Source organism: Rhincodon typus, chromosome 2, assembly GCF_021869965.1.
Source record: "Rhincodon typus isolate 14 chromosome 2, sRhiTyp1.1, whole genome shotgun sequence".
In the NCBI taxonomy this organism is placed as follows: Eukaryota; Metazoa; Chordata; class Chondrichthyes; order Orectolobiformes; family Rhincodontidae; genus Rhincodon; species Rhincodon typus.
In genome coordinates, this window is record NC_063333.1 from 54,475,470 (window position 1) to 54,492,142 (window position 16,673).

The following is a 16,673-nucleotide window of genomic DNA, read 5'->3' on the forward strand; positions in this document are numbered from 1 at the left end:
TTCCTGCTCCTATGATGCTGCTTGGCCTGCTGTGTTCATCCAGCTCTACATCTTGTTACCTCTTTATTTCCTGTTCCCTTTAGACTCAGATGCTGAGGCCTTGCCCACTCTATAAGCCAAGCTAAGATCACACCACTTCAGGAGGAACCAAGAAATGATTTGAAATCTTAACGCAATGAGATGTGCCGTACTTACCTACTGAGTCTCAGGCAGCATATGACTTTTAAAATAAATTTGGTTCATTGACTATTTTCCTATTATTTTGGAAAAACACTTTTTGCTTATATAACACTTACTAAACCACTGTGGCAGCCACAGTTACTGAATCACCAGTGATAGTGTTAACATCTTTATTGAGATTGTTGTTCTATTCTCAGGGTTTTCTAGACAATAATTTTAAATCAAAGTAACAACCAAAGAATTGTGTAAATCTGTAATTTTGTCATTGCCGAAGCTTCTGGAAGGTTAGGTGCTTGGGTGATGGTGTAATATTTAATATTGATAAAAATATAATTATCCTGGCAATGCTATTTTTCCAGTTTGCTGAATATGTGAGCAGTCCACCTTCAGAACAGAATGTATATGTCAGTGGTAGCATTGCCCCTCAGGCATGCATGAGCAATATCTATGGTCCGAAAGGTTAATTGCTTTCTAAAATTATACTTTGGCACTGTTTGAAAAGGAATTCCCTCACACCAGAAAGAGAAAGTGGTAGTGAAGGAATTGAGAGAAAAGCACGAACCGCAAAATGGTGAAAGGAAGTCCTGAAATCCAGGGCTGAATTTTCCCAGCACTGTGAGGAAAAGGTTGGAGGTGGGATGGCAGCCAGGAAAATAGGGAGGAGCTGCATTGGGACGGATCACCATTTATTCTGGACTAAGGGGAGTTTTCCTGGCGCGAATTGGGACCGGACTCATCTGTCTACTCCTTGGAGGTGGGCAGCCAATTAAGATAATTAGAACACTGCTCAAGGGCTGGCTGCAATGGCCCCAGTGTGTGTCTTTGCCATGTGCAGAACTTGTTAGCTGTGGAGAAGGTATCCCAGCAGCAAGCTGGGGATCTGTCAATGCCTGCATTAAATCCCTGCCTTTGCTGTCAATCTGCTTTCTCTCCACAGATGCTGCCAGACATGCAGTTTCTTCTGCAGTTTCTGTTTTCTATTCAGATCTTCAGCATTCACAGTTCTTTGTTTTATATTATTGCAGTCACATGCTCCCCCCCTCCACAGTGATAGCCTGGCAGATGCTGCCACACTTAATCTGTCCTCGGGGAGCACCTCCATCATGAGGTGTCCTTGCCATTTCACACCAACGTCAGCAGTTTCCTGGTGGAGGTGCGGGTGTCTACAGCCTTTGGTTGTCCATTCAGTTCTCCTGCCTGTGCAGCTAGTCCACTGTCCCTATTTGGGCAAAGCTCCTGGAGAGAGCTTGTTGATTGGCCACCTCTGTGACGATCACACAGGCAAGTGTGATCACCATCGAGGAACATCATCGGGATCAGGATCCATATATAATCCTGACAGCAGGTTTTAGCAAGTTCACCCTCTAGAAGTGGCTGCAAAACAAGTTATTATCAGTCACTTACAGCAGCCTTAACATTTCTTGATGAAATTATGTATCATATGTGCTTGAAGGAGGGAAGGTTTATAGGTTACATGTATTCACTTAAGAATGTGCAAACTGAGATTCAATGACACTGTTCAGTCAAGATCTGGGATGTTCTCCGAATGTTCAGGTCAAAAGTGAATCCTCAACCAACACCTGGAATGGTTTCATTGCTGCCTGTTAGAATTTGCGATTTGGACATTCTCTGTTGGGCTTCCCGACTCTACAACAATGTCCTGTATTGGCTGTTATGGATTTGGAAGATCCTGTGCTCAAAAAAGGTGCTATGTGAGTGCACTTTCAATGGAGTGTTTCCAATGGAAGGTAACTATTCCCAGTGTAAACAAATATTGACTTTGGACTCAAAGATGCCTTCAGAACTTTTTACCAGCTTCCTTCTTATTAAAAATAGTTTCGCTGCCCTATTTATTTTAGTGAGATAACAGGTAACAATGAAACTCGCTATTATTGAGGACCGGGTCTCTGTATTTTGCTCATGTGTTTGTTTAATCTTTGTCAGATTGAGCTAACACTAGTAAATCATTGTTAGTTTTGATTCATGAGCTTCCATATTCCAAAGTAGGTAAAACCTACAGAGCAGAGAGTGAGATGGAAGACACATAGCGCAATCAGTATAACTTCTGTTTGGACTGTCACATATACAAAGACAACGTGCACAGGAGCCCACTGTAGCCTGTTATTTTACAAACACCCTGTGGTTTTACTTAGAGCCAAAGACTTCAGTTCTGATCCAGTTTTCTACTGGATCTGGACTCCACCCACCCCTGGCCTTTGGGGTCTGCATTCTAATTTTCTATTCTCAAAACCTACAACGGGGATCAATAACTCCTTCAGGACTGGCTGCAAAGTGACCAGTCATCCCATTGGCTTTGGTGAACAATTGGTCTGAATTAGTTTTGTCAATCCCTTTCATAGGAACATGAGAAGAGAAGTAGGCCAATGAGACCCTCTCAATCCTTCACTTCCATTTCCCTGTCATTTCACTCCATTCCAAAATCTGTTCATCTTCATCTTTAAAATTTCAATTAGCCCAGCACTTCCTGCTACAGTTTTTTGAGGAGAAAGTGCTTCTTGATTTCGCTTGTAAACTGGCCTAACTCTAACTTAAAATTATGCTCTTTTGTACTGAAATAAAACCCCCAGAAGAAATATTTTTTTCTCTCTCAACTTGAACTCCTTAATCCACAGAAGTATCTTATTTAGATCAGAAATTGACATTCTAAGCTCTGGGGAATTAAAACTATGTTTGTGGAACTGGCCCTTATCATTTAACTCTTTATGTCCTAATAGGGTTCCAGTGAATCTGCACTGCATCTACACCAAGCCTTATCTTGAAAATATGAATGAGGTCTTTTGAGATTCCCTTTTCACTAACTTGTATTTTTAAACATTTACCATTACAGAGTTGGTTTGGAATGTCTTAAATGGAGGTATAGTCACAGAGGTCTATAGCACAGAAAAAAATCCTTTGGCCCATCGAATCTGTGCCAGTCAAACTATTCTAATCCCATTTTTCGTCTGTTGACCCATGTCCTTGTATGCCTTGGTATCGCAAGTGCACTCCTAAATAAGCCTTAAATGTTATCAGGGTTGCTGTCTCCACCAGTTTTACAGACTGTGAGTTCCCTCTGGGTGAAAATATCTCCTCACATCTCCTCTTACAACCCTGGCCCTTACCTTAAATCTATGTCGATCTCAAATCATTGATCTCCCCACCCACCCCTCCAGGGGAAAAGTCTCTTCCTGTTTACATTATCTATGCACCTCACAATTTATACATCTTAATCATGTCCCCCTTAGTCTCCCTACTCCAAGCAATAAAAACTCAGTCGATCCAATCTGTCTTCATGACAACCTGTCCAACTCGGGCAACATCCTAGTAAACACTCTCTGCATCCTGTACAGAGCAATTATATCTACTTCCTATAATGTGGCTACAAAACTGCACACAATATTCTTGATGTGGCCTAACCACTCTTTTAGATGGTTCCAGCAAAACCTCCCAGCTTTTAAACTCTGTGCCTCAGATAATAAAGGCAAGTATTCCATATGCCTCTTTCCTGCTACCTGAAGGAACTGATGTACATGCACACCAAGGTCCTCAGATCCTTGGTGCTTCCCAAGGTCCTACTGTTCATTGTGTATTTCCTTGTGTCATTTGTCGCATGTACATATAAATATGATCCACTACCAAGCATTTTTTTTTAATCTTAGGTACGGTTTGCCAATAGTGGTCATTGTAGTAAACAATAATGGAATTTACAGTGGAGTGGATGAGGACACGTGGAAAGAGCTGACAAAAGTGGGGGAGACTGAAATTGTGTAAGTATAGAATCTTTCAGTGGTGAATAAATCTCAGTGTGCACAATAAAGTTAGAATACAAAAGTTTCCTTTGAATGCACAGAACTGTATCTGGAGCTGATTAAACTTCAGCCAATATGTCCACATGACTTCAAGGTAACAAGTCAACTGCAAGCATATTTCATAGTTGTCAAGCTTGTCAAGGTTGATTGCTGAATAATAGGTTTTGTAACTTTGTTAAAAACTGGTATGTTATCAGTCAGCACTTGATTGGGTTGATTCATTTTACCCCTTAAATTGCAACATCTGGATGGTGGGTTAAAAGGAAGAATTTTTAAAAAAATATTTATCTAAGCTGAATTTCTTATTTGGTGATGTTCTTATTTTGTTCTTGTAATTTATTAGTCTGGATGCTTAGTATTCATACGCACTCTGTAACACACTTTTCCCCTGTAATGAATTCTTTTTCTTTTGTTGTATCCATTTGATCTGTAAGAGACAATGATCAATGAAGTGGACCATTCCGGGAACCAAGTGTTCTAATGGTTGTTAAGTGACTCATTCAAACCAACCTAGGTACAAAAATGGTCTTGTCGCAAAGTTTTCAATAGACCATTCAAGGGCCTCTGAAGAGCAGTATAAACGTTACGGTTGAATAGTAAGCAGTGCTTGAGAGAGGGGCCAACAGAAGCAGGCTTCATTTTAAACAGTGCCACTGTTTAGCTTGAATGCTCAGAAGACAACTAACCTTCACAGGTTCTGTGGGCTGGTGCTCAGGAAGAAGTCAATGAATAGTTGGCTAGTTCTGTGGCTCAGGAATCAGGAATGTGTTCCAGTAATTGGTAATGAAACTGTATATGAGTAGACGCCAGGGAAGGAATCCATGGCAGTGCTAGCTTGGTGAAGCTAGCTGTCCGTGAAAAGCTGAAGTTGTACCTGTGAGTAAGCGCGAGAGAACAATTCCCAGAATGCAGAGGAATTTAGGCTTAGGAAAGGAGGGTGAAATACCAGAACATGAGCAGTTGATGAGGCAATCTGTGATGGAGTACTTCTTAAGAAGTTGCAGAACTTCAAAAGAAAAATAATTAGAATTATGTGAACCATATCTTGAAAACAGGTCCTCTAGACAAAGTCCACTATCTAAGGTAAATGTCCAAGCAACTCTGTCGCTGTAGATTCTCTTTTCCAGTGAGGCCATCACTGGTCTCTGTGCCATCATGCAGCGTGAGTTGACCTCCATAGGAGATGGTAACCACCCCCTTCCTGTGGCACTTGAAGGTCACCATGACAGTGAACATCTAAACCTGCAGATTGTTTCAGGGATCAATAGGAGACAGGTGTGGGGTGTCACAATCTGCAGTACATCATTGATGGGCCTGAGATCTACTTCAGGAAGATCCACGGGACAATCCATGCAGCCATCTAGCAGACCATAGAGGTTCTGATGATGCAATTTCAGTGCCTTGATTGGTCCAGTGGAGCCCTTCAGAGAACTCCAGCAAGGGCCCCATTTATAAGAAATAATGTCTCGGGGCAGAAGTAGGCCATTCAGCCCCTCAAGTCTGCTCTGCCAATCAATTAGACCATGGTTGATCTGATAATCTTCAACAACACTTACCTGTAACCCTAATTTCATTTACTGATAGACAACATTTTCAGTCTCAGCCTTGGACATACATGGGTTCTGTTTTTGAGAAGGGGATCACCTCTTGCATGTTAGTCTTCACCCCTCCTTATTTCTGTGAACTGCCTCAGCTCTGTAACTGAGGAAGCACTCTGGCCACTTCTCTTATGGACTTCCATTCCCTTTGCATCAACATTGTGGCTACGCCTTCAGTCATTAAGTTGCCTCACTTTGGAATTCCTTACATAAAACGTCTCTACCTCCCTCTCTTTCTTTAAAGGCTACCTTAAAGCCCTAAATTACTACTCGTTCCTGGTATCTCAATCATATCTCTCAACCCCAGCAGTCTTTGTGTTGTAAATTGCTTTGTGATTTTTGTTTTCATTAATGGAATGTGGGTGTTGCTGGCTTGACCAGGATTTATTGCTCATCTCTAATTGCCCAGAGGGCAGTTAAGAGTCTACCACATTGCCGTTGGTTTGGAGTCACATATAGGCAATGTAAGCAGATTTCCTTCTCTAAAGGACATTGGTGAACCAGATGGATTTTCACAACAATTGACAATGGTCAACATTAGACTCTTAATTCCAGATTCTTACTGAACTCAAATTTGACCACCTTCCATAGTGGGATTCGAAACCGGATCTCCAGAACATTACCTGTGTCTCTGGATTGCTAACTCACACCGGTTTAGGTTATCATGAAAGACCTGCCCTCTCAGCCTCACCTCTCACCTGAAGCATGGTGGCCCTCAGGTTACATTTCCCACCAGTCATTTCTCTGTCTTTCTCTCACATAGAGGAACCCAATGTTCCTCTGGGACTGAGGCAACACTACCTTACCAGTCTCGATACCACTGGGTCGTCACCTGCTCTCAATCTAACCCATTCTCTCAGTTGTTCAGAATGGGGGGAATAATTTGGTCATAATGTCGTAGAGTCATACAGCATGGAAACAGACCCTTCGGTCCAACTCATCCATGCTGACCTGTCATCCCAATCTGACCTAGTCCCATTTGCCAGCATTTGGCCCATATCCCTGTAAAACCTTCCTGTTCATATACACATCCAGATGCCTTTTTAAATGTTGTAATTGTACCAGCCTCCACCATCTCCTCCAGCAGCTCACTCCATACACACACCACCGGCTGCCCTAACAATATACTTCTTTATTGCAAATTATTCCTTAGTAGAGTTAAGCATGGGTAATCACATGTTTTGCATATTTTTGGACATACGATTACAAGTTTAAACTTCACCAAACTTGTGTTTCTAATTATGCTGTCAATGAAACTGCATGAAAAAAAAGACCATAAGATAATAAGATATAGGAGCAGAATTGGCCGTTGAGTTTGCTTTGCCATTTAATCATGACTTCACCCATAACCTTTGATGGCCAGATTAATCAAAACCTATCTACCTCTGTCCTAAAGACACCTGATGACTTGGAGTCTGCCACCTTCTGTTTCAATGAGTTCCACAGATTAACCACCCCCTGACTGAAGAAGTATTTCCTCACCTCAGTTCTAAAAGGTCATCCCTTCACTCTAAGGCTGTGCCCTCAGATCCTTGTCTCTCCTACTAGTGGAAACATCTTGCCCATGTCCACACTATCCAGGCCTTTCAGTATTCAACAAGTTTCAATGAGATTTCCCTCTTCATCCTTCTAAACTCCATCAAGTACAGACTCAGAGTCCTCAACCTCCCCACTCCTCATTTGACAAGCCCTCCATCCCCAGGATCATTCTTGGCAACTTCCTCTGGACCCCCTCCAACATTTAGCAAATCCTTCCTTTGAAATAGAACCCAAAACTGCTCACAATATTCCATACATGATCTGATCAGCACCTTATATAGACTTAGTGGGTTCTTGTGGCACAATGGTAGTGTCCCTATTCCTGAAGCAGGAGGTCCGGGATCAAGTTCCTTCTGCTCCAGAGGTGTATAATAACATCTCCTAACAGCTAGATTAGGAAAAATTTGTACAGCCTTAGCAGTACATCCTGCTTTTGTATCTAGCCCTCTTGAAATGAATGGCAGCATTGCATTTGCTAGTTGAACCTGCAGGTTAATCTTAAAATAATCCTGAACTAGGACTTTCAAGTCCCTTTGTGCTTCAGGTTCCTTAAGCCTTTCCCCATTTAGAAAATAGTCTATGCCTCTATTCTTCCTACCAAAGGGCATAACCTGATAATTTCCCACATTGCATTCCAATTGCCACTTCATTGACCACTCTCCTAGCCTGTCCAAGTGCTTCTGCACTCTCCCCACGTCCTCAACATCTCCTGCCCCCTCCACTTATCTTTGTGGCATCTGCAAACTTTGTAACAATGCCCCCAGTTCCTTCATCCAGATCATTAATGTATAATGCGAATAGCTGTGGTCCCAAATGTAAACTCCACTAGTCGCTGACTGACTTCCTGAAAAATCCCCACTGTGTTCTGCCACTCAGCCAATTGCCTATCTGTATCAGTACCTTGCTGCAACACCATGGGCTCTTATCTTATTTAGCAGCCTCCTGTGCGGCACCTTGTCAAAGGCCGTCTAGAAATCCAAATAGGTCACGTCCCCTGCCTCTCAATCAAAATAATAGCGTAGAGAGTGACTGGATTTTTCTAGCGACTACAACGTTAGATACAGCTGATGGTGCAAGAGCAGCAGGTGCTGGACAGTAGTGACACTACAGTATTGAGGGAGTTCACACTGCATGTTAAAAGAGAACAAGACCCACATTGTTAATGTTAGTCTTGATTCATCCGTTTTCATAAAAAAAGCAATCATTTGATATCAATGATCTCTTTGGGCATCAGTGGGTGTTTGTGCAACTAATTTTACTAAATGAAGTTTTACTAAACCAAGGCCTTGATTGTTAGATTTTCATTCGGAGGGTATAAAACAAAGCTCTGTTTATAAGTTATGATTTGTTTATAGGAGGTTCAGTATGCTCTTTGCCTAGCTGTTAGCTGAAGTGCCCTTTTGATAATGAAGCTATTATTCCAGGCCACTAACATTACAGGGCTTGCTTATTTCTCTTCTCTTTTTATTAGCAGCTGTGTTTTCCATGGCTTGTCTCCTCTTGTTCCTTAATAAATAAATAATCTTGATAACATACTAGTATTTCGCCTTGGTAACAATTAAAGCTGCTGTATAAATATATTTTCTGATGTTTTGGGTTGAATGTTTTCTTTTCCGCAGCCTCTGAGATGTTAGTATGATTTGTATATCCAATGGTGAGATATAGATTGTTACCTTTAGTTCTGAATTGATGTTTGTCCGTAACTGTTAAGAATCCTTTCCCGTGATTTTTTAAATGGCAGTTCAATGAAGTTAGTTGCCCTCCCATTTGACTGGGCTCCATTCAAATGCAGATTGTCACATGGCCTAGTGATTTTACATACCACCTGTTCATACAGCATTGTATCTGTGATCAGGCCTCTTTTCTCTCCGGAGCACATTTCTCTCTTCAGTGGTGTGCAGTGAATTGTCAAGGGGTTAGGGGCGTAGGTTAGCTCAGTTAGCTGGGTAGCTAGTTTGTGATGCTGAGCAATCCCAAAAGTGCAGATTCAATTCCCACACCAGCTGAGGTTGCCATGAAAGACTCTCCTTCACAACCTCTCTCCTCGCCTGAGGCATGGTGATCCTCAGGTTAAGTCTCTGATGAGAGAGCACACCACTGATTCATGGAAGAGAATAATAATGATGATGTGAGTATTATCCTGCTACTCTCATTCGTGAGAATGAAACTTACAAATGTATTGAAATAAATAAAACATTATGCTCTTATTTTCACTTCCTTTGGAGTGCACTAAATGCAAAATTTGGCAATGCATAGGAAACAAATCTATATTTCATTTTGCTTGTGCATATTTTAAGAAAACTTGAATGTTGGCTGAATCGCCTTAGCTGCTTCATACTTGAAGTCGGAAGTTGATAAGGAGTGGGTAAACAGATGATAAGGAGTGGGATTGATTTTGGGAAGATCTAGCGATGATTTGGCACAGGCTGATTTTATGCTGGTTCGTTCTTTGACTTCTTCAAAATATTCAAACAGGTTGGCAAGATGCAACTTACTGTTTGGAAGCTGAGTTGGGTGCCCCTGATGCAGCATTCTCTGTCTCAGTGATTGTACAATGAGTTCCTAATTCACCCCCAGGATGTTAATAGTAGGGGATTCAGTCATGGTAATGCCACTAAATGTCAAGGAGTGGTGGTTAGATTGTCTCTTTTTGGAGATGGTCATTGCCTGGCATTTGTACGGCATGAATGTTACTTGCCATTTTTCAGCCCAGCCCTAGATGTTGTGCAGATCTTGTTGCATTTGAACATGGACTGTTTCGCTATCTGAGGAGTTGCGAATGGTGCTGAACATTGTGCAGTCATTGGTGAACCTCCCCACGTTTGGCCTTATGATGGAGGAAAAGATGTTGATAACGCAGCTGAAAATTGTTGGGCCTAGGACATTACCTTGAGGAACTCCTGCAGAGATGTCCTGGAATGGAGATAACTGACCTCCAACAACCGCAGCCATTTTCCTATGTGCCAGGTATGACTATAACTGATGGAGAATTTGCTCCCAATACGCATTGATTACAGTTTTGCTAGGGCACCTTAATGCCATACTTGGTCAGGTGCAGCCTTGATGTCAAAGGCTGTCACTCGCCTCACCTCTGGAATTTAGCTCTTTAGTCCATGTTTGAACCAGGGCCACAATGTGGTCAGGAGCTGAGTGGCCCTGGCAGAACCCAAACTGGGTGTCTCTGAGCAGGTTATTGCTGAGTAGGTGTTCCTCAATAGTACTGTTGATGACACCTTCCATCACTTTACTGATGGGGTAGCAATTGACTGGGTTGGATTTGTCCTGTTTTCTGTGTATGGAACATACTTAAGCAATTTTCCACGTTGTCAGTGTTGTAACTGTACTGGAACAGCTTGGCGAGGGGAGCAGCAAGTTCTGGAGCACAAGTCTTCAGTACTTTGCTGGAATGTTTTCAGGGCCCATATCCAGTGCCTCTAATCGTTTCTTGATATCATGTGGAGTGAATCCAATTAGCAGAACACTGATATCTGTGATGCTGGGCACCTCTGGAAGAGGCTAAGATGGATCGTCCACTCAGCATTTCTCAGTGAAGATTGCTGTGAATGCTTCAGCCTTATCTTTGCACTGATCTGTTGCACTCTTCTATCATTGAGGATGAGGATATTTGTGGAGCTACTGGATTATTTAATTGTCCATCACCATTTGCAACTAGATGTGGCAGGAGTACAGAGCTTAGATCTAATCAGTTGATTGTGGGATCACTTAGCTCTGTCTATCACTTACTGCTTCTGCTGTTTGATGTGTAAGTAATCCTGTTCAGTCGTGCCATCAGATTGACACCTTATTTTTAGATAAGTCTGGTGCTGTTCCTGGCCTGCTCTGCTGCATTCTCCATTGAACCAGGATTGATCCCCTGACTTGGTAATGGTTCAGTGAGGCATTTGCTGGGCCATGAGGTTACAGATTGTGCTGGAGTACAATTCTGCTGCTGGCCCATAGAGCATCATGGATGCCCAGACTTGAGTTGCTAAATCTGTTCCAAGTCTATCGATTTAACATGGTAATAGTGCCACACAACACGATGGAAGTTATTTTCAATGTGAAGGCAGGACTTTGTCTCAACAAGGATTGTGCGGTGGTTGCTCTTACTGATACTGTCATGGACAGATGCATCTGCAGCTGGCAGATTGGGAAGGATGATGTCGAGTATGTTTTGCTCTCTTGTTGATACCTTCACAGCCAGCTGCAGACCCAGTCCAGCAGCTATGTCCTTTAGGACCTGAGCAGCTTGATCAGTAGTACAGCTGCCGAGCCACTCTTGGTGGTAGACATTGAAATTATTGGTCAATGTTTGAAGACTCCCAGGGTAAAACTCTCCTGACAGTATGCCAAAGTGCCGCCACCCCTGTAGGTCTGTCCTTCTGGTGGGACAGGACATATCCAGAGATGGTGACAGTGGTGTTTGGGACATTGTCTGTAAGGAATGATTCCATGAGCATGACTACGTCAAGCTGTTGTTTGATTAGTCTGTGAGAAAGCTCTCCCAATTTTGGCACTAACCCTCAGATATTAATAAAGAGGACTTTGCAGCATTGTCAGAGCTGTTTCTGCTGTTGTCTTTTCTGATGCCTAGATCGATGCCAAGTGGTCTGTCCATTTTCATTTCTTTCTTGAGACTTCATAGTGACTGATACAACTGAGTGGCTTGCTAGGCCATTTCAGAGGGCAGCTGAGAATTAATCACATTGCTGTGCATCTGGAGCCACATGTAGGTCAGACCGGGTGAGGATGGCAGATTTCCATCCCTGATGGACATTAGTGAACCAGGTGGGGTTTTCCCAATGATCAGCAATGGTTTGGTGGTCATCATTAGATTCTTAATTTCAGATATTTAATTCATTCAAATTTTACTATCGTGGCATTCAAACCCAACCCTCAGAACTGTGTGTGAGGTTTGGATTAACAGTCTAGCGATAATACCACTTGGCCGTTGCCTTCCCCCAAATTGTAGGGAATTATGTACTTTTAATTTATAGCAACTTTTGTTTATATCTTACTTGTTATTGTACATGACTGAGGCAACAGCTAATATTGATATTGTCAAACATGCTTTCTAATAATGGCATTATCTAAACATTGAGTGCCCATGTTACAGATGAAGCAATTGTCTGAGGATATTTTTATGTAACAATGGATAACATTTCACTAATTGGCTGAATTTTGAAACCATGATTAATTGTGTAATTTGGTTCTCATTTAGACAAAAATAAATGAAAGAATGACATTTGTTTTTCTTCTTTTGATAAATAAATATAAATTTACATAAACATTTTCTCAATTCTTTTAGGGCTCCACCCATCTCTCTCACACCTAATGCTCATTATGAGCAGGTCATGATTGCATTTGGTGGAAAAGGCTACTTTGTACAAACACCAGAGGAGCTGCAAAAGGCACTTGCTGCATGTTTGGCAGACCAGAAACTACCATCACTTATTAATGTGATGATTGACCCATCATCTGATAGAAAGAAACAAGTAAGTGTATTTGAAGGAATGAATGTTTTGTGAGTGTAACAATTTTGAAGTCCCCTAACTCTTAAGGATTTGAAGCAGCCATTGATGTTTTGAGGTGGAGAGAAAGTTGAAAGAGTCTGATATGTGAATGAACATACCTATAATTAATCACATTAAATTACTATGTATGTTTAGATGATTGTGTATTTTGTGGAGTGTACTGTATTTAGAGTGACCTCCTGTGGTGATGATTATACTCTTTATCATGAATCTATTAAATTAATTTTATGTTTGGTAGCGGGGTTCCAGCAACACATCAAGATAGTGCTAGTAGAATTGTTACGCTCAAGATTTTTGTGAGACTACCCACACAGTCAGCTTTCAACCCTCAGCCAGCTGTCCGGACAGGATGGGTGATAGAGGTCAGCTGCTTTCCTACAGAGAGGAAGGATTGGCCAGTCATGCTTTGCAAGAGCAGCATTGCCAAGAACCCAAGAATTGGCTCTCTCTTGTCTGTCATCTCGGTTTCAGTTGGCAAATGTTGTTGAGGAATCTGAAGAGGAGATGATTTAGGAGATGATAATGTATTTACCAGTGAGATAGAACATGTGATCATGACATTAAATAATCAGTGGAGTAATGAGTTACATCCACTTCAAATTAAAACGATATATTGAATAGACTAAACAAATTCAAAGAGGATAAAACCCCTGGTCTCAATGGATTGTAGCTACGTATATTGAAAGAATCTAGGGAAGAGATAATAAAGGCATTAATACTCACATTCCTTATCAAAGACCTTTTGAAAATCTAGATAAACTACATTTGTTGCATTATCAGTATCATCTCTTTTTTACTTCCTCAAAAAATTCTATAATTGTGGTCAAGCAAAATTTTCGCTTTTAAAAACAGTGCTGACCATTCATTATGATATGACTTACTTCTACGTGTGTTTATTGACATCCTTAGTAACAACTCTATTACTTTTCTTATCACTTATCTTAAACTGACTTCTCTATAATTGCCTTCATATTTTCTGTTGCCCTTTTAAAGTATTGGGATTTTATTAACTATTGACCAATTCTCTGACACTACAGCTTATTTCTAACAAATTATTAAATATGAGTAGTAATGCTCTTGTTGTCTTAAGGCCAGAGAATGTGGAGTTGGGGACAAGCAGACAGAATGCGTTACTAACCAACAAAAGCAGAGTATGGGAATAAAGTGTAGTATTTCAGAGTGATGGAAGGTTGAAAGTGGTGTGCCACAAGGATCAGTGTTGTAACCACTGATGTTCACAATAATGATTTGGGACTTTGTAATCAAACTCACAATTTATAAATTTATAAATTATATAAATAAAGAGGTTTATCAACAATGAGAAGGACTGCAACAAATTACGGGAGGACATTAATAAACTTACTGAATGAGCAAATGTTTGGCAAATGAAGTTCAATGCAGATAAATGAGGGTTAGTACATTTTGAGAGGAAGAATAGGGAGGCCATTCTTGACTTGAAAGGTCCAAGTCCTGTCGGAGTAGAGGCATGAAGGACCCTTCAATTGGTTAAACCGAAAAGTATATACAAGTCATGCTAAACCAGTGTTAAACTTTGAGACCACACTTAGATTGCAGTTTAGTTGTCATTTTGTAAGTAGAATCGAGAGGACTGGAGAAGATGCAGGTGAAGCTTGTAAGAGCATATCCAAAATACATGATTATACACATCAGAAAAGGATTAATAGGCTGGGTCTCTTTGTTCTTGATAAATGAAAGTTGAGGAGTGACTGAAAAGAAGCTTTGAGAATCACAAAAGATTTTGATACAGTGGATACAGAAAATAATGTTTCCTGTCATGGAGCTGCATATGACCAGAGGCCATCAAAAGGAGATAGTCACCAAGAAATCCAATAAGGAGTTCAGAAGAAAAACCTATTCGCCTAAAAAGTGGTGAGAATGCGGAACTGACTGCCACATGGAGTGTGTAAGCAAATAATATAGATTTATTTCAGGGAAAACTAGACAGCCTAATGAGGGGGAATAGATGATCATAGATGTAGGTGAGAAAAAGATAGGGGTGGTGCAATTGGAGTGTAACTGCCAGCATGGACTGTTGGACCAAATGATGAGTTTTATATCATATATAATCCTATGATCAGAAGGTGTTTTTTGAAGCAATAAGTTAAAAATAGCTGCAGTGCATTACTCAAAAGGATCTGAATGTGAAGGTGAGATCTCTTTGTCAGTTCAAAATCACGGTTTTGTATTTTGGTGAAGCTGGGAAAGGGGGAAGGGCAAAGAAATGTTGGTGTTTCTGCTGTTTCAGACGTCATTTAATTTCTTTTACATGCAGAAGTGCATGTGGGGGGAAAGACCACTACAGTTCCAATTCACCTCTTAGCTCGAACTAATTATTGGAAATCATGTTCGACTGCAGAAAGTTTTGGATATGAGTCAGAACAATGCTGACGTTTTCTTTCATAAATCTATTAAATATTATTGAGGATTAAATCAGCAATCAACATAGTGAGAGATAATATTAATAGCATTACTTGATTTTGTGGACTAAGTATCCAAATAATCTTTTACTACCTTTGACTTTATGCTCTTATGATGTTTGCTTTCAGGATTTTACTTGGCTGACTCGTTCCAATATGTGACTGGAATATTTTGGCAAAACCAAAGCAGAGTAAGCCAGGCCCAGTTAACTGGAAAACATATGTTAGTGACATCAGTTTGCAAGGTGAAATTTTGGCAAGATTGGATGCTTATATTCTTAAAAATTTGTGATTACTGTTGGTTCTGAATTAGCTGAACTAGGGATGGACCACAGGAGTAAATTAACTTTATATTGCTGCGAAGATTGTGATTGTGAATGTTTCTGAAGCAATGAAGTTGACAGTAATCTTTTGTCTTGCCAAAGAGGAAAGTATTTTTAGATAGTTGGACAGTAGACCAAAGTCATTGATCAGTATATGAAATGGAAAAGATGTTTTATTTCTTGTGTAGAATTGTATAAATAACTCTAAAATACCATGATTACTGCCATTAACTTCAACCAGGAAATAATCATGTATAATATTTAGGCTGAATATCTGTAACTAATAATGCAATGCTTTTTTGTGTTTTTTTCCTCCTAAAATCTATTACAAAATGAAAAATAAATTTCTGTTTTCATGATATCACAGCATAATTTACTTGAGAAATTATACTTCATAGAAATAAAAACCTAACTGATCTTAAGTTCCATGCTATTGTTCTGAAATGAGTTACTTGATTATTAGCTTTTAAGCTTTTATAGTATAACCTTACAACTATGGTAGTGCTCTGAGGAGTTTTAATATAATCACATTGTAAGTTTAATAAGCTATCTTGCTGAAGAAAGTTGTCACAGACATTTGATATTTATTTCAAAATGGCATTGACCTAGTTTCGAGTCTTCATGCAACTCATGACTGGAAGTCTGCGATCAAAACTGGGTATTCTCTGTAAATGGATATCATAGTTTGTTGGACCAGTAACATAAAAACTAACATTCAGCAAATTGTAAATATAAAATGTGAGAAATTTAGTGCAGGTATGTTTCATCCAATCTAGGGGATATATTTCTGGATTTAAGATGTGTATATATTATGTATATATATGTATACTTGAAGAAGGCTAGTTGTATTTAAATGTTTTAACTATTTGATGAAGTAAAACATGGGATTATTGGTTATTGAGATTTAGTTATGGTGTTGTAATTTATTTTGTAATGATAGTGGCCTTTTGATTGACTTCAAATTTCAAGAATATTTTTGATGTAGAGGTGCCAGTGTTGGCAAGGTCAGATGTCATATTACACCAGGTTATAGTCCAACAGGTGTATTTGAAATCACTAGCTTTCGGGGTGCTGCTTCTTCGTCAGGTGAAGTGACAACTCATGTTGTGTGACTTCTAATAATATTTTTAACATCTATAATTATGTATAAACTGTAATCTCAGTCAACACTGTGCTAATTATTTAAAAGTAGAATTTAAAAAAGACATTGATCAACCTAAGTGATTGTCTAATATGGAATCATATGAGGTGA

The 16,673-nt window shown here is 40.1% G+C and overlaps 1 protein-coding gene across 1 annotated transcript in view; it reads left to right on the plus strand.

Annotated features, from left to right (window-relative positions):
• Positions 1 to 15,782, plus strand: part of hacl1 (2-hydroxyacyl-CoA lyase 1) — a 56,585-nt gene extending 40,803 nt beyond the window's left edge. Inside the window, exons 10-12 of the mRNA XM_048608083.1 lie at positions 3,840 to 3,947; positions 12,435 to 12,621; positions 15,228 to 15,782. Coding sequence (XP_048464040.1) covers positions 3,840 to 3,947; positions 12,435 to 12,621; positions 15,228 to 15,260 — 328 coding nt within the window. The 3' untranslated portion in view covers positions 15,261 to 15,782. The remainder of the gene's footprint in view (positions 1 to 3,839; positions 3,948 to 12,434; positions 12,622 to 15,227) is intronic.
• The last annotated feature ends 891 nt before the right edge of the window (positions 15,783 to 16,673 follow it).